At 48.1% G+C, this 23,881-nt stretch overlaps 1 protein-coding gene across 3 annotated transcripts; it reads right to left on the reverse strand.

Moving 5' to 3' along the window:
* Positions 1-290: 290 nt before the first annotated feature.
* BRPF1 (bromodomain and PHD finger containing 1) lies at positions 291-23,881 on the reverse strand. 3 transcript variants are annotated; one of them, XM_054978167.1, is made up of 14 exons: positions 23,795-23,881; positions 20,577-21,186; positions 17,801-18,760; positions 15,239-15,437; positions 14,473-14,607; positions 13,207-13,353; positions 10,524-10,830; positions 8,261-8,560; positions 5,495-5,782; positions 4,666-4,807; positions 3,193-3,329; positions 2,973-3,091; positions 1,336-1,490; positions 291-1,129 (listed from the first exon to the last, which is right to left on the reverse strand). In XM_054978167.1, the coding sequence occupies exons 2-14, from the start codon at positions 21,170-21,172 to the stop codon at positions 946-948; spliced, it is 3,669 nt and encodes a 1,222-aa protein (XP_054834142.1). In that variant the 5' UTR covers positions 21,173-21,186; positions 23,795-23,881; the 3' UTR covers positions 291-945. The 3 variants fall into 3 exon arrangements, with proteins under 3 accessions (XP_054834142.1, XP_054834144.1, XP_054834141.1); XM_054978169.1 differs by having other exon boundaries at positions 13,225-13,353; positions 14,473-14,625; XM_054978166.1 differs by having other exon boundaries at positions 14,473-14,625.

A 23,881-nucleotide genomic window follows, 5' to 3' on the forward strand; every position in this document is an offset into this window, starting at 1 on the left:
ATATGCATACGTAGACATGGGGGAAGAAATGTTTGAATTTCCAGAGTCACTTTTTGCCACTTTCAGCATACATCAGTAGTGCTAAGTGAACAGTCAAAGTGGTCACAGTACTGGTGATCCTGACAGAAGAGGTGGTATAATTGGTCTTGTGGTATAATTGGAGTTGTGCCACATAGCTACCTGCTTTCAGATAATAAACTGGACAACAGCATATGATGGATGGAAGAACTTTTAAGATAAAGCTTCTGTCCTTTCTGACAAGAAGGGGACAGAGACACTTGATTCCAAAAGAGTCATTTTATTTTCTAAGAATTGATAGAGATCTTCCTCCAAAATAAATACAAGTACAAATGCCCACCCGGCTGCTGCAGAAAGAGGAGCCGGGGTCCTACAGGGTTGGGTCAGGCAGAGCCGAGTTCCAAAAAGCTATAGTATCAAAATGTGCGAGTGAGAAGACAGCGGGCCCTGCTCTGCAGAGTGTTGGCTGGGCTGGGCCAAGAGGAGGCCGGGGCACCTACTAGGTGCTACGTTACAGGGAAAGGGGGGCAGGGGGGTGAGGAGCAGGTTCTGTGTGTATGGAGCAACCCAAATAATTTACATTCTCCCACTACTGTACAGTATTTTACAAAGGCCTAGACCCAGACAGTGGGGTATTGTCCTTGGGAGCTATACAGGCAGCTGGGTGTTGCTTATGCAGCCGGTCAGGGCAATTCCAGGCATAGAACAAGGAAGGGCAGGCTGGCACAAGAGGTAGGCTTGCCCAGGTGACGGGCACAGTGCTCTGCGTGTGTGCCCAGCACACTGGAGGGGCCACTGGGTGCTCTGCACTCGTTCCCGCAGCCTGGCCAAGGGCTCAGGCTTCTCAAGGCTGGAGCTCCCCACTCCCCTCTCCCGTACAGTCCAGCTGCACTGAGCGAGCACCCAGGGCGGGAGCTCCGTTAAGGGTCAGTCGCTCTCACTGGAGTCGCTGCTCTGCTCTCCTTGCACTTTGTTGCGATGCTGCATGGCGCGGTGGTAGGCAATCTGGACAGACTTGCGGATGTTGGACTTGCGCCCTTCCAGCATTTTCTCCTTGTCCAGATCCTGGTTCACACCCAGGGGCACAAGTTTGGTGCGGGGCAACCACTGCCTGCAGAAAAGGAACAAACTTCATTGGGGATCTCTCTCCTCCTCCCCTTCTTCCCATCTTGTACACACCACCACACTTCAGCATAGTAGGATAACCCCCACTCATAACTTTCCCTACCAGATCTTGATCCATCCCTCTCCTTATGCGGTAGACCCATCCCTCCCCCCTCCAGAAGCAGAAATAGAAGTGTGACGCTCAACCCTTACCAGGTACGTTTGTTATCAAAGAAGAGGACCAGATAGAGATGTTCCCTTGCTTCCTGAGTCATCTGCTCTCCCAGCTTCAGCACTTCAAGGGGGGGTACAGGGATGGGGACACCATGGTGGAACATCCCTTCCCGTGGCATCTTAGGGTCAATGATCTGCCAAGAGCAAGAGAGAGGAAATCAGACACCAAGGAAGAGCAATCAAGAAGCACAACAGGGAGAGTCATGGACAAAAGCACAAGAAGGCACATGCAAGATACCAGAGAGAGGCCACTGCTACACTTGCAGGAATGAATGAAAGACAGGGGTTGGAGCCTGAAGGCGGGACTGAGGAATCCCCAGGAATCTTCTAGCTTTGAATCCCCATTTACCCACAAAGTTTTGACTACTCTCTCCGTAACATGTACATTAACATCCTGCATTTCTTGGAAATAATGTCGAAATACAAACATTAAAAGAAAGGAAGCTTAGTAATATGGAGCCCAGGCAACTTGGCGTCGGGGTTTATGGGTCACAGCCTCTACCTGTGAACAGCCTGAAGCTGCCCAGCTTCTGGTGCAAGGGCACACGTATGGGTGCTACACTGGGTGTTCCTGAATGCTTCAGCTTTCAGGGTTTCTTTTTTATTATGCCAATCATACAAGAATAATGCATTTTACTTTGTCAAAGCAGTAAAATAAGTGTAGGTTTTATAGGAAAGTAAGTAATTTCCCCTCAAATGTCCATATTCCTCAGGGTTGCATAGAAGTCATTTTTTATGAGTTCCAGATTCTCTTCCATGCATGCTTAACATGGCAATTCTGCAAAACCAACGGGCCTGTAAGACAGCTGTTCCGCCAGGCGTTTGGTGGTTGAAGGGGGTGGTGCCATGTAGGCCTCCCACCTTTGGGGTGGGGGGTTCTCCCCACCATTGCACTTTAATGTACTTGGTTAATTTGTTTTATTATTGCTTATTTTATGTTGATTTTAGAATTACTGTTTTCTTGTTTTTATTGATTTTAACTGTTGTTCACTGCCCAGAGCCCCTGAGGATGGGCAGTTTATAAATCGAAATAAATAAAAATGTTAAAAACCCAGGTTCTGCAAACACTGCCCCCCATCAGTGAGCTTAAATAAACCGCCACCTTAGCACCAAGCAGTGTGCTGGAAGCAAATTATGCAAATTAAATCCATTTATATGTATGAAATGGTACAGCTTACATATTGTTTGATACTCATTTTCTGACCAGGCACTATACAAAAAGCACAGTTTGAAGAAAGCAGGGCTACAAACAGGCCAGGAGACAGACACAGGCAGGGAGTGACTCGTAGTTGTTACCAAGTCCCATCCTTTTAATCATTTATTTAAGAAGGAAAATGCATGCATTCCACATTTTTCTCTGCAGCACTGGGTTTTGTTTGTTTGTTTAATATCCTTTTCTGCTGGATTCTATATAAGGTAGTTTTTTCTGTGCTGCACACAGTGTGGTTATGGCCATGCACATTTCCGCATCTTTTCATTACTTACCTCTGATGGCTTCTAGTCTTGTTCCTCCTGATGGCCACTTGTTCATAATTTTATTTCCTGCTCGTGATACTCCTGGGACCAACAAGGTGCCCACTGCACTTGATCCTTCAGTTGAATATATAAAAACTCACCAGTGCTGGATACGATGGGTAACCCCGGCATTTAGCCCACACAAGGTCCAGAGCATCGAGAGGGGAATCTTCATCCTCAGACAGCCACCCAGCTGATCGGCTAATGCTTTTCCGCACCACTGCGCAGAGACACAAGAAGAGTGCAAAGGAGTCACTGCCACCCTTGGCGAACGTATGCTCAAGAAAGAATGCAGGGGGAAAGGCAATCCAAGACACTCACTGCCATGGCCCACACTTCGGCCAGTTCCCACTGAATAGGACTCGTTTTCTGTTCCTGACGTGTCTTCACTGCTATCCTCTGGGAAATTCACACGAGAGAAAGAAGGCTTCCCTCTGCCTTGTTTGGACGGAGTTGTGCTGAGGGGGAGGAAAGAGAATATTAATTTTCCAGCCCTTGCCTTTTGCTTGAGCCTGTATCAGACCTATGGATATCGTTGAAAGCATTTAATGTTGACCAGGGGTGGGGAATGCCTAAATCTACGAGTGCTGAGAAGGGTCATTCCAGGAGTTTGATTGACTACCAACCTTTCCAGTAGAATTCTGGACAAGAAATAAAATCAGGTCTCCTCTGTTAGTGCTGTGAAGGCCTGAGAAAGCCCCCCCCCCCCCCAAACAGGGGGAAAAGATTTTAAAAGGACTGTTCTCCAATTTTTACTAATGGAAAAATGAGAAATTTGGGAGATCACTGGCAAAATAATATTTTCTCTTTTGGAGTCAATAAAAAGCTTTTTACAACAAGGCTTTACTCACTCAAAATGCATACCATGACCATTTTTATGTAAGACAACGATAATGGTAATACCGACCTATGCTGTACATATACAGCATTTAAAAGGATATGTTTCTTGTTTACACAGAAACCATTTTGGCAACAATTAATACGCTATAGCATATTGGATGATAATACATCATTAAGGAGGCCTGTGTTTTCAAAGTTATAAAGTTTACTGTGATATCCAGATGTGCCAGTTGTCCTACTGAGACTGTACAAGGCTGGTTCTGCAAGTAGCACTTTCTTTTGTTCGCCATAAAATTTGTTTTTTAAGTTCAACTTTTTTCCCATGTCAAAAATTAATATATATTCCATTTGCAGCTTTCTCTCAAGTACTGGAAATATTTGCAATTCTGCTTATAGAAAACTAAGGCTTCTATACTTTTAAATTCCATTATTATGCCAATCTTACAATTTTGTGTGCTTTAAGAATAATGAATATTACTTTGTCAAAGCAGTAAAATGAGTTTAGGTTTGACAGGAAAGTAAGAAACTTTCCCTCAAATGTTCTTTTTGGGAGGGGGGGGGGGGCGGCAGTTTTTCCAGCACTTCAAAATTTCTTTTACATCTCTGCCTCTCACTGGGACAGTTAAAGAGGAAGGATGAGTGCATGGTGGTGCCTACAACAACACAACAATAGTCTGTGGGCACACTTCAGATACTCCTGAAACCTTTGCTAAATTACGCACAGTGAATTTGGTACACCATCATCAGAAGCATGTGAATTTATCTATAAAGGGGTTGGGATGTAAAGGAGTAGAGTGTTAGACAAGACCATCTTGGGTGACAGAATAAAGAAAGCCGATTTTGAGCTTGCTAGCTGGGAAATGCCTCATCAGGCCACTCCTATCCACGCTGCTCTCTCATCTTTGCAGCCAGCAGGGGACGGGTTCTATGGAACGGGCTGGGCCTCAGAGGTACCTGGTATGGTCGGAGGCGGCGCTGCTACTGCTGGTGCTGCTGGACTCCGAGTCAGAGCTGCTGCGTGGGAGGCTGTAGTCATTGCGGTAGACTAGGAAACTCTCTCGCTGGTTGCTGCTGCTGAAGCCGTTGGCTGCCAAGTCTGGGCAGAGACAGACAGATGGAAGGACAAATCAAACAAGCCCCATTCTGCATTCCCATGTGTGACCTCCCAAATCGGCACTGAGAGTTGCTTTTGGACAAGCTAACAATCATGTTACCAGCAGCAAAATCTAGTTCACCACAGAGATGGGTGTATACTTCAAGGAATCCTGGCTTCCCTTTTAAAAAAGAGGATGTTTCTAGCCCTCATCACAGAGAAAAGCTTTGAAAGGTGCAGGCTTTTGTCTGCTTGCAACTTGGACTAGAAAAGGGGTTGGCAGAACTTCCAGTCACCCAGAGACGGGCTTTACTTTTCACAAGCCCACTGCACCAGATACATCCCAGTGTATGTTTCTGTGCCCTACGTGCTTCCTGTCACCTCCAGAACTCCCCTCTTCCCTCAGTGCTATTCTACTATAGTTACTACTTAACCTGGCATGGGTCATACTCACATTCATTAAATTTTACCACTTCTTCTGAGAACAAATCTAAATTTGTATGCACCAGCTAATAAATTTAACTTCCCTCTTGCATGTGTGTGGATTTTGGTACAGAATCCTGCCTTCTGGTTTGAAGCAAGCAAAAGTCCTTGTGTGTATTGTACCCTCTGCATACATTATAGAAGGAAGACCCATGAGCATCCATACTGTAACTGCCCTTCCCCATCTGTATTTAATTCTTCACTCACCAATCGGGGCATCCTCTGCCGATTTGTCGCTGTCGCTATCTGAGCTGGAGCTGGGTCGTGGGCTCCTCACCCTCTTGCGCTGACGTTGGGACCCCCCCATGATCGGTAGCTGTGGGGGTCCCACAGGGCTGTTCCCATGGCCTGCAGCCAACTGGCTGTCACGATTCTTAGGTGGCCGCCCAGGACGCTTTGGGGGCCCAGCCGTTTTGGGGTTCTTCTTGGAGAAGAGCACTGACGTCCTCCGGCCAACTTCGTGTGCTGGGGTAGAAGAGGAGTTGGGGCCAAGGCCTGGAATCAAGTGGCGGCATTTGCTCAAAAGAGGAACTCGTATTTATTTAAAAGGATTTCCAACCCGCACGCTCCAGAGTCTGCCTGAAGCAGAACCTGAGCATTCTATTTCAGCATTCCTCCTAGAGAAGCTGAACGGGCCCATTCTAAGGGCTGGTTCACTTCTCACTGGGGCTACTTTCCCAAGACTTAATGGGAACCATCAGAAGGACAGCCAGACAGAACTTGAAAGACAATTTTTCCTGTTTATACGGCATGTTTCAGTGTTTCTCTGATCTGTGAGATCTCTCTGCTGAGAAGCTGTTCAGGTCCCCGTAAGGGAAGAGAACAACTTTCAATGCAGACTTCAGCATCCACTTTGCAAAGTCTTAAAAAGCCTAGTTCAAGGTGCTGCTTTTGACCTAGTGAACATACTCTAAAAACTGAAAATGGTGGCCATCGTAATCCCTTTGATCAGCCAAGTGCCCTCCTAAAATCAGAGTGGTGTTGCAGAAGGATTTTGACAGGGGAGGGGGGGGAGTCACGGGCATTAATTCCACCCTTGGCCATGAAGGTCCCTGGGCAACATGGAGCTAGGAAAGATCTTGCATCCTTGCCCAACACATGAAACTTTTGGTGAAGACAGAAAGGAGGCACTCAATTATGTTGCCCTGATAAAGGAAGGACTGGATACAATGAGATAAAACAGGTATCTGGGGAGGGGGAGGACCAAAAGGGGCATTTTTAGCTATCTTTCCTGTGCCCAATTTCTGGGAGGGCCATTAATATTTTTTATCTGCATTATTAGTTTCATATAACATGGAAATTCTTGGAGCAGCTGCTCTTTTTGATGCCTTCATACAGATAAGATCTGCCCTCCTGATGCGAAGTATTATCCCTCCCACGGAGGAAGCATTAATTTCAAAATGGACACATGGAAACTGGGAGTCTCTTTGTCTGTTCTAAAGCAACACATTAACCACTAAGCCACAGGGCTGTATTGAGATGACTATCCTCTCCAACAACCGATCTCTGACAGTTAATCAGTCTGCTGATTGAACAGAGGTCAGAAGTTTATTTATTCCAGGTGTTGTGAAAACTTTATATCCCAGCCAAAAATCACTCAATGTTCTCTTTTAAGATCTTTATTTAAAATCAGTCTAATCACTCTTGAAATGATTAAATATAAAACTATCAAGAATATAAAAAATCCTAGCATATCCCAATGAAACTAGAACTAGAAAAGCATACATGTCATCTCTTATCCTATCTTAAAATTAAATAACATTTCTAAAATTCTCACTAATGCACTTTCAGAAAGATAAGAGTCTCACGCAACCCAAATCTGAGAGATGCAAGGGTATTTAGGGTATGGCTATCTTATATATGTCTAATTATGTGAACCACACACAATTGTATTAGGTAAAGGTAGTCCCCTGTGCAAGCACCGAGTCATTACTGTCCCACGGGGGGACATTGCATCACAACATTTTCTTGGCAGACTTTTTATGGGGTGGTTTGCCATTGCCTTCCCTAGTCATCTACGCTTTACCTCCAGGAAACTGGGTACTCATTTTACTGACCTCGGAAGGATGGAAGGCTGAGTCAACCTTGAGCCGGTTACCTGAACCTGGATTCCGCCAGGATCGAACTCAGGTTGTGAGCAGAGCTTGGGCTGCAGTACTGCAGCTTACCACTCTGCGCCATGGGGCAACAATTGTATTAAAACCATCTAATTTGTTTCTTCTGAAGTCATTACGGAGACACCTATGATAACTGAGCGCGATTTTCTAAAGGATAATTGTTTCAAACTACGTTCTGGTCATTGTAAAATTTAGTCTGGGCATGTAGCCATTTATTCATCAACTATCTTTTCTCATGGATGGAACAGTGAGAAATGCTGACACAGCAAAATGAAATATACGGCTGCAGAAATTCTCAGGCCTGCTGTTCTATACCATTAACAGTCAGGGTCTGTGACACTCCTTTGGCAGAATGTGCGATTTCTCTATAAGGAAACCAGCTCTTCAGAGCATTCTGTTGAAGGATGCCCATGGGTCACCCAATTGAGCTTGGAAAGAATGAGTGTGGGGAGGGGGTGGGAAAAAGAGAGACTGTGCACACTTTCAAGGGTATGCAAGAGGGCTATGGGGCACCAGCAGGTGTCACTTATAAAGATTCTGGGTGGAGACTGGAGTTGGATTGGGAAGCATGGATGCCAAGAAAGGGAGAGTTACACTGTGACCTTTAGCCCAGACCCTCTCTTCCTATCCTTTTTCACAGAATCAATGAAAGAAACCTAAGCTAGTTCAAATTGATGGGCTATCCCACACCTGAAGCTTCCTGGATAGATGCCAATCTTTGTGGGAAATCCTCCCATGAATGACTCCACAACATCTGTTAGCCACTTCTTGTGTCCTGAGACAATCTCTGGCCAGAGTCAAATCCAGGCAATCCATGCAGTCAATGCCCACCCACTAGCCTTCAAAGCCCCCTTACCTTTGCCAGTTTCCTGGCTGCTGCTCTCTTCTGCCGCACTGTCAGTCTGAGTGTCCTTTTCACATGGATTGTGGCTTGGCAGAATAATGCGGGTCAAGTGCCCGTCTCTTCCTGTCTCCCGCTGATGTGCCAGCTTGCGCCGCAACGCTGTGATCTCCTTCTTGATCATCTTGGCACGTCGACAGCGGCCTACGCTCTGCTTCCCTGCACTCACCTCCGACAGACGCTCCAAGAGGAGGTTCAGCTGGTCTTCCAGGGGCAAGTGCTTCTGGTTCTCAGACAACAGCAGCCGCTCCTCATCTGGGTTAGGGAAATACAGCCTGATAAGGGGGATTTCACCAACGGGGCCACATACTAATCTCACACTATGTAATCCACCCTGGGTCTCAGTGAGAAAGGCAGACTATAAATGACATACATACATACATACATACATACATACATACATACATACATACATACATAAACAGGTGGCAATGCACAAACAAGGCAAGTGAAAGTCTGGGCTGGTCCAGGGATGGCCAACTGGTGATCCCTGGACTGGATCTGCTCCACCACCAGGTCAGACATTTCAAACTGGCTCCTGGTAGCCCATACTTTAGGTCAAGGTATAGTAAAACGTGCACCCACAATTTCTTTCATAAAGCAAAAGTAAAATGTTTTCATGCTGTAAAGAAAGAAACACACTAATCACTCCATTATGTCTCAGTTTTGGATTTTGTCTGTAAGATATATGTAATGTATCTGAAGAAGGGAGCTTTGACTCTTGAAAGCTCATACCCTGGAAATCTAGTTGGTCTTTAAGGTGCTACTGGACCTGAATTTTGTTTTCATACATGTAATGTGTGCGTGTGCAGAGCTTCATGCTATGTTATCACTGAAATTCCCAGTGGCATCTGTCTGGCCACTGCTAGAAACAGGACATAGGCACAGGTGAACTTTAGGATTCAACCAACAGAGTTTTCCTTCTGTACACCAAAAAAGCAAAGCTTTAATTGTTAGGTGGCACTAACTTCACTGAATGATCAGATTCTAAAAAAAGGGGGGGGGCAGTTTGGGTGGCAAAACACTCTTCCAACCTCTAGAGAGATGGAGAAAAATTGGTCTTTGGAAAACTCAGAAATCGCCATCACTGACCAAATCCCTTTTTGGTGGGAGAGGGATATACTTTCCTGCAAGAATGGCCCCACCTCCCCATACATTTCCACTTCCCTATACCATTTTCTTCAACACCACTCCTTATAATCTTTTCTTTTAAAAAAATTCTGAATTCTATCCCCTCCATCAAAATATTGTATTGGGGGTGGGGGAGCAATGTTTAAGCACACCAAATATTTTTACATACTTTGTTTTGGATGCAGAGGAGTTAGCCGTGTTAGTCTGTGGTAGCAAAATCAAAAAGAGTCCAGTAGCACCTTTAAGACTAACCAATTTTATTGTAGCATAAGCTTTTGAGAATCAAGTTCTCTTCGTCAGATGCATGATACAGAGACTGGTCAAATATAGAAGAGGAGGGAGAGAAGGGGAGAGAGAAGAGGCAATTAGGGGGGAAAGGGGAGGGTGCAACCAAAACATTCCTTTGCTAGTTACATATACTAGCAAAGGAATGTTTTGGTTGCACCCTCCCCCCCTACTTGCCTCTTCTCTCTCCTCCCCTTCTCTCCCTCCTCTTCTATATTTGACCAGTCTCTGTATCATGCATCTGACGAAGAGAACTTGATTCTCAAAAGCTTATGCTACAATAAAATTGGTTAGTCTTAAAGGTGCTACTGGACTCTTTTTGATTATACTTTGTTTTGAAGGCAGATTGAAAAGCCACTGCCTCTCAGAGCAGCACAAACTACGGTATCTGAAGAAGTGAGCTGTGACTCACGAAACTCATACCCTACCACAAATTTTGTTAGCCTTACAGGTGTTACTGGATTCTTGCTCTTTTCTACAGCAAGCAGAGATTCATGTTCTCTAAAAACATACACTGGTGGCACAAGCAGAGGTCCAGCATTGCCGGAAGTTTCACCAGCACTGCCAAATCCCTTTGTGATTTACTGATATTATAGAGCGAGGCTTGCAATTTCATATGGGTTGTTTTCAGGCTGACAAGTGAGGCGCTCCTTTATTCCTGGAGGACCCAATCTAGCTGAACACGGCCTCTAAGCAGTATTTTGCCCTAGCAACCCAGAGCAGCTGCCAATTCGGGCGCTTCTGGCCCTCCCTGAGAACACCAGCAGTCTCAGGGTATTGAAGCAAGTGTGTTGCTGCTCACCATTCTCAGTGCTTCGCAGTGGTGCCTCATCCCCAGCCACAGGGAAGTGCATGCCAGTTTCAAAATCAATGCCCATCTTTTCAGCTTGCCGGCGGGCCTGCCGCAACACAGCGCCCCCTTGCTCTCGCAACCGGACAGCTGCCCGGTAAAAGATGGTATCTTTGGCATTATACTTCAAGCAGTTGCTGACGATCAGATTGAAGTCTTCCTCAAACTCATCAAGATTCAGATAGCGATAGCCCTCCAGCTTCTGCTTCATTGTGTAGAAGTCCATTGGCTTCTTGATGTGGTCCAGATAGTCAGGGACCTGCAGAGGACAGACAGCGGCATGGCTAAGAGACCTGGAGTCCAGCACCCAGGGAAACACCTGCTCCAAGAAAAGAGACGTTAAAGCAGTCTAAAAACAGGCCCTTAAAACTCTTGCCCAAGCTGCTGCAATCTCCCCACTTCCAAGGGGTACTGCCAGTCCATGTGGGCGCACAGCACATCAGTAAACACACTTCAAAGCATTGCTACAATCCTGTGGTTTATGAACAGTGTCCAAAAACTTAATGCACTTTATAACAGCAGGTTTATTTAGTTTTAGTGGAAGCTGCAGTGTAGACACCTCAAGCTAGATGTCTAAAAATTCCTCAACCCAAGTTGCAAATTCAATTACTTCATCCCTTAGCACACTGCAGGTGCTGCTAGTCTTCTAAGGCCCAATTATAGTTACGAGCCCAGACCTCAAGCTCTTTGCCCCTGCTCCCGTGACCCACCTACTAATCTCAGCCCCAATTTCCTTTCTCAAAAGGCCTTGGATAGCACACAAACCTTCTTGGCATTACTGAAGGTTCTACAAATATTAAAACATCCCAGGCTGGGGACAAACTTTGTTGTCCTCCTAAAAGGTCAGATTTTAGTGCTCAGTACATATGATGAAGAACACGAGATTCTAGGGTTGAGGAGGGTAAAGACAAGGCCTTCCTTCTTCCCAGATTTGTATCTCAGGGGTTTAATTATTTGGAATTTTTATCTGCTGCTTCTCTAGAGACCTGCTTGAGGTGGCTTACGAACTTTGTCCACTACCTCTTTGTTCCTCCATTCAAACGCTGGTTTCATCTCTAGTCACAAGAGACATGCAAATTTAACCCCTTCATTCCTATGATGGTTGCCAGGCGGACAGGCAGCGGATTGGTGGGGTTAGCTTTCTGCACTCCCTCTTTCCCAGTACAGCCCCACAGTTAAAAGTGCAGTCAAAATCTCCCTTTTAAACACAGATAATTGACTTTGGACATGACTGTCCCAAAGGAAGCACTGTTAGGACGGCTTATTAACAAATCTGTGTGTTAAATTTGGACCCTTGAATATTACAGCCAGGCTGGAGGACACATTGCTAGTGGCTAAAATTCAATGAGGCTTATGTTATCCCTATGCTCAGCCGAACACACTCAAGGAAAAGCAGGCCCTTAAAGGGTGCTAAAGTGCAACCTACCAACATTACCCCAGAAACCTCACCCTTTAATCAGAAATTAAAGCATGAGGGTCCCAGAGGCAATGTAGACAGAGTGCTCCTCAACACCCTTTACGGAGATGCTGTTCCTAGTTAATTTGCAGAAACTGTTGGACATAAGACTGCACGTGCAAGGTGCCATCATTAATAGACTGGGGTGAAGGCACCCTGCACGTGCGCTCTTTGGTCCAGTGTTTTCTGCACATGTGTCCATGCAGGCAGATGGAGAAAAAGTTCGCAGATGTAAGGCCAGTAAATGCAAAATTAAGCATCTGAAACCAACTTCTGCCAAGCTGAACCACTTGTCCCTCTAGCTCAGTGCTGTCTACTCTGACTGGAAGCACCTCTCTAGGCAATTAGCCAGATACCTGCTACTGAACTGCTAACACCTGCTACCGAAGGTCCTTTTTTAACTGGAGACACCAGGGACTGAACCGGAGACCTTCTGCATGCAAAGCATGTGCTCTGCCCAATGAGCCCAGCCCCATCAAAGATGGCTGTGCTGTTCTGGCTCTCAAAATAATTTGCAGTGCAGTCCTAAGCGGCGTTGTACCCTGTGCCCCTTGAAGCCAATGGGTGAGAAGGGGAAACTCTGTTTAGGACTGCACTCTTTGCCATGCAATGCTAGCTGAGTATTGTTACTGTCACCCATAGAATACACAGATTCTCTGTTTAAAGAGTAATCTGTCTCATAGAACTGAGGAGGAATACACAGCACAGTGACTAGCAGGAAACGGAGGCAACATTTGGCCCTGTGAATGCAATTTCATCCCATTTCATATTTTCTGGGCTTGAGCCTGAAAACAGGCTCAAATCCTGGCTTGGGATAAGACTTTTGTCCCAATCTTTCTTTTCCCAGACCAAAACAAAAATATTAGGAAATTAAAAAATCAAGGAATTCTCCCCTACCCCACCCTGGTGCAAATGAAGAAGCAAGGTGACAAACTATCCACAATCCGGTCCAAAATTTTCAAAACATACTCCAACCCCAGCTGCAGCATATGGGCAGCTGGCAGAGCACCTGCCAGCCCTCTTGACAAAGCTAAGACACGTGTCACAAGGGAAGGCTGTCACGAGACCCAAGAAGTCATGGTGTGGGTGTGTGCAGCACATGAATGAGAGGAGAGAAACCAGCACCAGGGCTGGGTGGGAACAGAGCAAAGTATAAATTGGGGGTGGAGGGGTTCTTACTTCGTAGAGTTCTGTTACCTCAGACAGCGGGACCGGCTGGCTGAAGATGTTGCCCGTGTCCTTCTCCTGGAGCTGCTCGAGCGTCCGGCGCAGGAGGATGAGGAATGGGGTCAGCTGCATCTCAAGCGCCACTTGCTGGATTCTAATCTGAAAGAGAGAGGGGGAGGTTCCGCTCAGCGCCTGAGTCTTCAGGACCGGTCCGCTCTTACCTAAGCCAGGCCCTCTGAAGTAGCGTGGTGTTAAAGAGAGCAAGAGCACCCACGGGAAAGAGGAGGGGGCGAGGGGACTGGTGGCAAAAGCAGCATCCCTTTGAAGGGGTATGGGGGTTCAAAAGGGCACCTTCCGCAGGTTGCCTATTCTAGCAATTCTTCAGCAGTGTTATCTGCCACTTCTATCCTGCCGATGGTTTGTGGCTAACAAGCTTTGTGACCTGAGATTCCGGTCCCTTGAGATTTGTGCCCACGAGATCAAGGCGCTCTGAAGATCCATACTGCCTTCATCTCACAGGATACTGGAGCTCAAACTCCCTGCCCTCAGGGAACACTTTCTATAATAATCTGCTGGAGGAGAAACTCCTTCTTGTAAGTGTAGATCCTGATGGCATATCCTAGGGTGCACTTTCTGTTTGCCTAAATGCCAGCAGGCCTGTTGGCCTTGCCGTCTCCATGCAAGATAGGAACACGGGCCTTCTCCCCAGGAGGTGGCGATACGACAGAATCCCGGGCATGATCGGCATGCTATCTTTGGGGCAGTTTGCTGCCCGTGCCCAATTTGTTACAGAACCCCCAACGTGTTCTTACGGAGTCCCAGGAACAATATCTGAAAAACACAGCTCTAGAAAACACAGAGGTTCTTCCTGAGCAGTCCTAGTCCCCATTTGTATGACCTAGTCAGGTAATGGCTTTGTATGCCCTAGTCAGGTCCTTGAGGAGAGGACAATGGAGAGAACTAGCTACCACCAAGTGACAAGCAGCGAAGGCACCATATCCAAAGATCCTCCCCCAGGAAGATCTTTGTTTCTCCCCAAAGACCTCGTCGTCTCTTACCTGACAGCTTCCCCAGGAAGACTGTGGTTTCTTCCCTCTACTCCCCCTAGAAAAAGACTCATGCTCTGCTCTTACTGTGCCACCCAGCTACCCTGTCACGGTCCAATACTTTCCCCTGCCGCCTCACACACTCCTCGACCCTCAGGGAAGGCCCCACCCATCTCCCCTCCCAAGGGAAGCCTGTGCCTCCTTCCCCAGCTCCCTTTCCCGGCGCAGTTACCGTCTCTCTCTTGAGCTTCTCCCGCTTGCGAATTAACTCCACCAGCAAGCGCGCTCGTTCCAGATCGTGGCGGAGGCGCTGCCAGGATTTCAGCTGATCTTTCAAGGCCCAGTTCTTATCCTCTGTGTTGTCTCGCTGCAGGAACATCAGAGTCTATGAGAGGAAGGGGCATCCCCTCACCCATGCCAGTCTGCCACAGCTTGAAACAGAGCAATCCACTCGCTCCTGCTAACACGGCAGCCACAAAACGGGGGGCAGGATGGGGGCGTGCACCAGAGCAGAGTGAGAAAGGCCGATCTGGAGGGCTCGCAAGGGGAGGATGGGTTCAGAATATCCTGGCCAAGGTTACTTATGCCTGTGGGCAGCAACTCTCCACGACCCTAGCAGAGTTTTTTTTGACGCTGATCCCTTAAGGGAGGTGTCCAGATTGACCCTGGGACTTTTGACATAAGGATTTAAACCACGGCCCGAAGGAAGGCAGGAACCAGGAACTACCCCACCTGCCTCGCTGTGACAGCCTGAACATTTCCACCCCCTCACCCCCCCATTAGATGAACTGGGAAGTACAGTGCCACTCCCTACCCTAAGGGAAACCTTGCACCTAACTTTTCCTAAACAGCCCCATGCTCCTTCGCACCACAAGCAGATTGCCAGGCGAGAGGCCATGCTGTTAGTCACAGGCACCAGGTGGCCACTCCCCCACCCTCCCCCTTCAATAACCAGAACCATATCCATCCCCTGCCCCAAATTTCAAGAGAAGCGGCACCTGCTCTGTCTTGGATACAGGAGGGGGAGGAGCAGTTCTTCCTTGCTCGCAGTTCCTGTGGGACTGGAGGTGCGTTTGGAGCCGGCGCAGCAAGGGGACCCCATTGCGGGACTGTCTCTTCAAGGTCCAGTAGCTGTGCAGACGCTGCATGAACTGGCTCTTCCTCTGGATGGTCAAGCGGTTGGTGATCTTACTAAGCCTGCAGGGGAAGAGGAGAAGGGGATCAGCTGTGCCATAGAGACATAGAGAAGGGCGAGGCCCAGAGCGGCAGGGCACGTTCTGCCTGAACCACAGGCCTAAGGGAAAGAGGACAGCCAAGCAGTGACAGTATGTGGGGAGGAAGCCCCAAGTTCAAATCTCACACTCAGCCAGGGAAGGCATGGGCTGCCTCCAGTAAAGTAATAGTAATAGCTCACAGCCTTATGGGAACAAGAGGGGAAATCAACACCTTTCAACCATAAAAGTGTATAACTAAGAAATGAAAGCCATCTTGCTGCACTTGATCTTTGCCTCCTTCAGAAGCTGCCCGTAGGAGCCTCATGATGGCATAAAAGGGGGCAAAGAAGTGTACAGACCCATTGCTGTGAGAGGCGACGGCTGAGGCTAGTCAGTCTCCTCCAGCCTCAGTTCAACTGAACGGTATGAGGCTTCTTCCAGTCAACACCCAGAACCAGAACCCAAACACACTTGCCAAGCTAGCTCCAGACAGACTGTCCTTAGCTCACTAAGTACCTCACCCAGCATCCCACCAACAGTCTCTGAGGACATATAGAGGAAAATATGGTGGTGGGACAAAAAGCAAGAGGCCTGGGGGAAGGGAAATGCTTCCCCCACTTTATTTGGCCCCCGTTAAAGCACTCAGCACGTAAGACAATGATGCTGGAAAAATTTTAAGTAGTGTGCAATATTTGGGTCTGACCTGAGTTCAAATCCCTCCTCAGCCACAAATTCACCTGAGCATGTCCCCGTCTTTCAATTGAGAGGCTGAACCCTGGTTTGTCTGTTTCTTGTCTCTTTTGAACCTCCCTGCAGAGAGGCCATCCTCCCCATACTGGCCAGGTCAGTGCCAGATGCAGTGAAATGCAACAGACTATGGCATGTGAATTCAGATGTCACACCAAGCCACCAAACCACCCACAAACCCTAGTTTGAAATCCCAGTTTAGTGTTAACAAGCAGGCACAGGTTTCAGACATCACAATTAATTCGGGTCTGATCAAATTGTGCCATATCAAGAGGTCTGAATGTAGCCAGCATGACAAAGCATGACAAAGGGGTCCAACATTCCACCTGGCATATTTTGCCATCTTGCAATTCCACAAGAAGATGAATGAAACAGGGACCCAAACAGATGACAGAAAGGAGCTTTGCACTGTGTTCACGCATACAGTAGACCCTCACCATTCACAGGGGATCCATTCCTGGGATCGCCCTGAATGGTGAAATCTGAGAATACTGGTAGGCAGGGGATTCTGAAGGAATTCTGCTTGCAGCTGGAACGCAAGGGCCTGCTGTCTCCAAGTGGCAAAACCACCACATTTCCTACAATCACCATGAATCACCAGCCTACAAAAGGTGAGTTTCTACTGTACTATCACATCAATTTCTCAGATTCTTAACACATTTCAACTCTTCTTCTAACAGAGGGAGGAATTAGTTAGAAAGAAACAGGCATCCCAGTTCCACTAAAGAGGAATGTATATGCCTAACTACTAAACTCTTTGTCTAGGACTATACTATCAAAGTAGGGCCTGCTGCAAATGGAGCTACATTTAATATCAGCTTGTCAGACTGGACTATAAAGTTGACCTCTTGCCAACATGACTTTTGCATGACATATCCTATAGCTGACTTTAGGCAGTGAAAACCAGCTGCTTGATAGGGACATTGAATTTGAGAACCTGAGGACAAGGGTCACAGGGTCCACATGTATTGGCAACTGTGCCCCAGGCGATCAGGTGTTGTTTATACTTTGTGTGACTTCTGAATCAGAAGACAGTTGCTACACATCTTATGACTCATGAAGCAAAATGCTGCAGAGCCTGAAAAACTGATACCTGATTTTGTAATACCGTGGGATATACAGGACTAGAACTTCGCTGTCTGGATGAAATCCTCTGAAAGAGACCAAGAGACAGGCAGGCTGGGCCTATGTGTGCGCGGGGAATCAGAATTCCCAGGTTTAGGTCACCTGATCCCAAGGTCTATGCATGAACAGTTGTCAGCTGCAACCACATGGGACAAAGCCCTTGGGATTCACGTGCAATAAATAAAACAGGTGCTCCCTGAATAACCTCTTCATAAGGAGGGAAGGCTGTTTATCTCATGTTGATTGCAGCCAAAAGCAGTGCCAACACTCAGGTCTCATGATCAGGTGACCTAAACCTGGGAATTGTGGGTTGGGCCCCACTTACACAGGCCTACAGAGTCAGCCTGCCCTCCCAGGGCGTTCTTCACTGGTCCTGAAAGAAGAAGCTTTTTCTACAATAGCAGGTCTGCCATTCTCCTAGTTCTGAACCACTAAGATGCAAAATATAACAACGGGAATGGAGGAGGTGCCTACCTGTGGGGAGGGATGCACGGGACTGACACCACAGGAGCAGCTGCTCTTTTCTCCGCCAGAATCTTCCTCGCCTTCTTCATTTTAATTCGGGACTTGGCCTTGGCCTTTTTCACTTTCTCTGAGCTCCAGCCTTTCCCATCTTCCTCTTCCTCCTCTTCCTCCTCTTCCCCCTCACTGTGTGAGAGAGCAGGCAGGCGCCGCATGGAGCCCGGAGGCGTGTGGATATCACAGTAAGCTGTCTTGCGGACGCTGAAGGAGGTGCCATTCGCGCCTGTCTCCCGGACAGGCTCCATTTTCATGTACAGCCCTGCCTGCTGGGCACAGGTGACGTGGAAAGCCGTGTAGCAATTTGCTTTGTGGCACTGGATACAGGCCCCGGAGCCTCGCTGCTTGCAGATGTAGCAGGTCAGCTTCCAGCGGGCTGGGGGGATGTGCTCTATGCTGTCTATGGGCTCCAGGAACACTGTATTGGCAAAGCAAACCTCTGGGATCCAGAGGGCACATACTACATGGGCCCAACGCCCATCGTCCGTCTGTTTAAAAGCACCCCCTTTGTTTGGGCACAAGGCGCAGTCCACGGCCCTGGAAGGCGATTGCAGGCAGCGGCGGCACAACCACTGGCCCTCGGGGATGTAAGGGACGCCGTAGCACTCCTGGTGCACAGCCAAGTTGCACATGTCGCAGAAGAGGATGACGTTGCTGTTCTGACACTCCCCATCGTTGCAGATGCAGCAGACAGCATCCTCGTCCACCAACGCATTGGGGTCGCCCTTGTTGTGGCTCTCAAAGTAAGACTCCTTCTCTAGCCGGTCCATCAGGTATTCAAAGACTTCCTGGGGAATGGGGGTCACACCTTCCGTCTTCCGGCGCTCATTCATAATGTCCAGCCAGATGTAGTCTTCCTCATCCATATCATACTCCACCTCCTCATCCAGCTCCTCAGCTGATTTCTCAATGTATCTGAGAAGGGGAAAAAACACAACAGAGACTCAGCGGCAGGCTTGGTTTGGAGAACAACCAAGGAAGTCTTACCTGTGCAACCCAGAAAAAGCAAAGGGGAAACAAGAGGTTGGAGAGTGCACAGGGATGCTATGCAGCACCGCATTTCTCCATCCCACCCATGTTACTAAGCTCTTGTGTGGCTTTGCAGCGTCATGCAGTGGATGCTTTCAAACACAACTTGGCAGCTGTAGCCTAAATCACAATAGCCTCCAACCACATGGTGAAAGTTACCCTCACCCCTAATTTCTAAGTAACTGCAGCAAGCTGTTGATGATTGCCTCAAAGATGGCCAAACATGAGCTCCCTGCTACTGCACCAGACCGTTGGTCCATCAAGGTCACTGCTGCCTACTCTAACTGGCAGCATCTCTCCAGGATCTCAGGTAGAGGTCTTTCTCATCACCTACTGCCACAGATTAAACCTGGAACTTTCTGCATGCAAGGCAGATATTTTAACACTGAGTTCCAACTGACCTTCCACTAGACTGAAAAAGTCTGTGACTGCTGCCAGCCAAGCCATCAGCCTTCTTGCCAAACTGATTCATTTTGCTTCTCATGGGGAACACTCACCATACCACATTATGAAAACTCATGGCTTTCCTCCCGCCACAGGATATTCTGCTACTGTGGGTATGTGAACCAGACTTGTGACGATGAAGCAAAGCTTTCAAATTAACAAAATACATCTCCCTATATGCTAACAATTGTTTTTCCCTCAATGTCTTCCCGCAAGTCTTTATTATGTCGGAAGTGCTGGGGTAACTGAAGCCAATATGGCATAGTGGCTAGGGTGTTGGACTACAATCAGGGAGACCCAAGATCAAATCCCAAGTCTGCCATGAAGTTCACTAGGTGACAATGAGACGATTCATTCTTACAGCCTAGCAGACCTCACAGGGTTGACGTGAAGATAAAACGAAGTAGAGGGCAACATGGATGTCCATCCTGAGATCCTTGGAAGAAGGGTGGGATGAAATGCCACAGATTTGGACAAGGACATTTCTGTGTGTTCCCTTTCTACAGAGCTCCTGTAGGAAAGGAAAAGTTTCATTTTGCCCAAGGGATACAGACTGCATTGGTCTCTGTATTGGAACTTGGTGCAGTGAGGGACAAAACAGACAAGATGGTATAGCCCTTACAGGATCAGCCTGACATTTTTTAAATAATAAAAACCACATGGGAAGCAGGTTCAGATTGGAGCCACAGAGGGAGGGAAGGAGGAGTTAACTGTTCCACAAAACCTCAAGCAGTCCCATTAATCAAAACCAATTTCATCCAATGTGGGAGGCCCCTCGGATATCAGTCCTCAAAAGAAAAGAAAAAAGAAGCCATGCAAAGAACAGATGCTCATCTTTCCCCCATTCCAGGGGCAACAGTGATTACAGAGTTGTTCTGAGGGTAAAACAGAGGAGGCGAGAACCATGAAAACTGCCTAGAGCTCCTCGGAAAATACTAGATACATAATAACAGTATCAGGAAGGCAGTTTCGATACACAAAATCACACAAAAAGAGCATTAGACTCTTAATTTCCCCCTCCCTGGTCCCAACCAGAATCAGGGCAGTATGCGCCTGCAATGTACATGTTAAGACACTGGAAGGCTGTCCAGTTTGATTCTGAGCAGGCACCCTGGAAAAAGAAAGTAGAGTGGCTTAAAGCAATGCTCACCGGCATCTCCTTAAGCAGTCCTTCTCCCAACACACATCAGGTTAGAGTGATTCCCGAAGGCCCTTCCCAACTAGGGTGCTATGAAGCACCCCAGCTCTCAGGTCGTACCTGTAATAAGAAGTGGGCCGAGGGGGCGCATCAGGTGTGTCCTGGTCCAGCTCGCGGTACACAGCCTCTGGCAGCTTGGGTGTGTTGCCAGCAGAGGCACTGTGGTGGTGGTGATTGGAGTCCTTGCGTTTCTCCTTGTTCTTGTGCTTGCCAGCTTTGGGAGCCACAGATGGGGTTTCCGTGTTCTCTTTATTGCTGTTATTCTCGGGGGCCTCTTCCGGTGCCTCATCATCTTCCGACACCACATCCAGATTGTCAAAGATGCTGATGCGATGCACTCGGCCATGCAGGTCCACCTCCACCATGCGCTGGGCTTGCGCGTAGGTCATGACCTCGCGTCCTGGAGATTGAGAGGTTTCCGAGGGGCTGGGCGATTGTTTGTTGGCAGTGCGGCCCTGCCGGCCCTTCTTCTTGTGCTTGCGCAAAGGGGTGCTTTGTGGGGGTGGTGGGTTGTCATGGTCATAGTGGTACAGATGGTACTCGATTCCGCTGTAGCTCTTGTAGATCTTTCGGCAGGAGCCCACAGGACACTCGTACGGCGGCTTGGTTGCCCGTAAGTTGTGGCAGAACGTCTTCACATCAAAGTCCACCCCCATGGTGACTGTCAGCTCTGTAATACAGGGGAAGTAATTGAGTGGGGATGCTAGACTGTCAATGCCCAGTAGTTATCTCCTCCCACCCCAAACTCAAATTGCATATATGGAGCTTAGAAAAAAGGACTCTTGGTTTATTGTGACATAACTTACTCATCTTGGAAAGATATATTGTTTCTGTGATCTCTGCTAGTCCAAATGACAGACTTCTGAGAATGCTAGGGCCTGCACAGGGGTTTTGCAGTTCGAAATTGGGACGCCCGTGCAAAACTCTGGGCAATTGTACTTTTCTTTTAAAAAAATGGGTACAACTCCTTCTTGGTTTAGAGAGCTGCTGTAGTTAAGTGGTTTGGCTGTGAATTAGAACCAGTAGTGGTTCGAGTCCCACTACTGCCATGAGCTCAGCAGGTGGCCTTGGGTCAGCCCCTCCTCTCAGTCCCAGCTCCCCAGCTGTATTGTGGGGATAATAATAACACTAACCGCCCTGGCTGAGGCACTAATCTATCTAGAAGAGCAGTATGTAAGCGCAATTATTATTATTATTATTAGAGTAGTAAATCATACAACCAGTAAAATGGGAAGCAGTCACCTGAACACAGTATGAGAGAGGTGGGCTGACAGTTTACCCACATCACACCCTGACCACATTTTTTGCCTAAATATCTTCTGCTTTCTATGCAGAGACTTGATCAGCCTCCTGTTTTCCATCTTCCAAGCCTTTCCTCTTCTTCACCAAAGCCTTTCTGAACCTCCTTATTTGCCTCTTCGCTGCCAGATGACATATTGTGTGGCACAGTGAAAACACTACTGTTTGCCATGGTGAACATGGAAACAGCAAGTGTGATTTAGGGATTCAGCACTGGTCTAGGATCTGGGAGACACAGGTTCAAATCCCCACTGTGTTACGGAAGCTCACAGGGCCAGGTACGCTCTTTCAGCCCAACCCACTTCACAGGATTGCTGTTGTTAGGATAAAAAGGAAGGATGGGAAAACAGAAATAAGCCACTTTGGATCCCATTGGGAAGAAAAGCATGGTACAATCATAATTAAAATCATCACAATAAATTGTGAAGGGGAGAAACAGGACTCCAAACACACAACTCATATAAACCATACAATTGTGGTTCTGTTACAACATACTCCAAAGCTCTTGGGGCCACATCTCTTTCTCTCTGTCTCACAGGGGGAGATGTGCCAGTCTAACCAGGATACTTCTGTACACCAATACCTCCCAATCCCATAGTACCCCACTAGTTATGTAGTGTGACAGCTGGTGTACTAGTGTTAGATTAGGACTAGAGACACGAGTGCAAATTCTGCCACATGATAAAAATGTAACAGACAGAGAGATGTAGGAACTGTAATCAAAGGCGAGAACAAGGGATACCCACATACTATAACTTCTTACTCATACAAATCCTCCACACAGCCTCTCTAGGGCCTCGTTGTCAGACTATCTACATCTGCCTTGCCTGAATATGAACAGAAATAATGGGACAGAGTCAGACAGAAAATGAGGTGAGTGTGGCGGACTTCTTTTCTTACTCAAGCTAATCCTGCATACTGCCTCTTTCATCCCATAGTGTTCCACTAACTGTAGAGGAAACAACAACCACGATATCTGGTTACCCATATCACATGGTTCTTTATCTCTGATGCACCCCTGGGTCCATCAGGGATGGAAACGTAAGTCCCGGGAGAAAAGGAAGTGGGAAAGTGCCACTGTATACACTGCCTCACTCGTGCCATGGTGTCCCACTCAGTATAGAGGAAATGACAACAAAGGGAAGGGATGCCAAGCAAACCACACTATATTGTCTTCCTCACCACTATGGTACACTTCTGGATAGAAAGCCCGGGGAAGGAGCGGTGTGGAAATGCCAGCCTTCTGTCACCCCCACACACTTACCATCTCAATTCAGTGGTCCCTTAGACCCTGTAGGGAACTGGAAATCAAGTGGAAGGGGGTAGGATGCCAATGGACCTGCTACCCCCCTTTTTCATGCTAACAGCCTTCCTCAGCTGTGTGGCACCACCACCACCACCACCCCAAGCTGTGAAGGCTGGGGCAAAAAGACAGGTGTCAATTGGCACGCAACATCCCTTGAACAAGAGAGCTGCCTGCCCCACCAGTGTGGTGACCCCGGCCGTGCAGGGCAGGAGCCGGTATACAAACTGCATCCCTGGGTCATGCAAGCAAAACAACGACCCTCCACGACCTCTCTGATTCCACAGGGTCCCGACTCAATCCTGAGCCCGCTTTGACAAGAGAGTGAGCCCCCCTGCACGCAGCAGCGCTTACTTCCGAGTAGGCAAGCCAGCAGCGCCAGGATCCCCACCACTGAGGCTGTCTCCCTTCCCTCCTCTTCCTCCCTCCATGTCACACTCTGATGATGCGAGGGACGGGAATGGTGGGGAAGGGCTTGGAAGGGAGCAGCAGTGCCCCCTGCTTGCTGTCCCTCCCTGCTCAGGATCTGCCCCCTCGCCTGCCTGCCCGGGCAGCCCCCACCTCTTCCTGCTCCAATGGAGCTGCTTTCCCCTTCCCTTCCTTCCCTTCCCGCGGGGCCGGCGGCTCCAGGCCGTGGCGCTTGCCCTCCTCTCCGCCCGGGCGCAGGCTCCCTCACCGAGCGCGGCTCAGGCCCCGGGCCGGCTGTGGCTGGGCTGCAGAGCGGCGGTGCGGGTGGCGGCGGGGCCCATGGGCCCAGCCCGGC

Source organism: Eublepharis macularius, chromosome 4, assembly GCF_028583425.1.
Source record: "Eublepharis macularius isolate TG4126 chromosome 4, MPM_Emac_v1.0, whole genome shotgun sequence".
NCBI classification, from domain to species: Eukaryota; Metazoa; Chordata; class Lepidosauria; order Squamata; family Eublepharidae; genus Eublepharis; species Eublepharis macularius.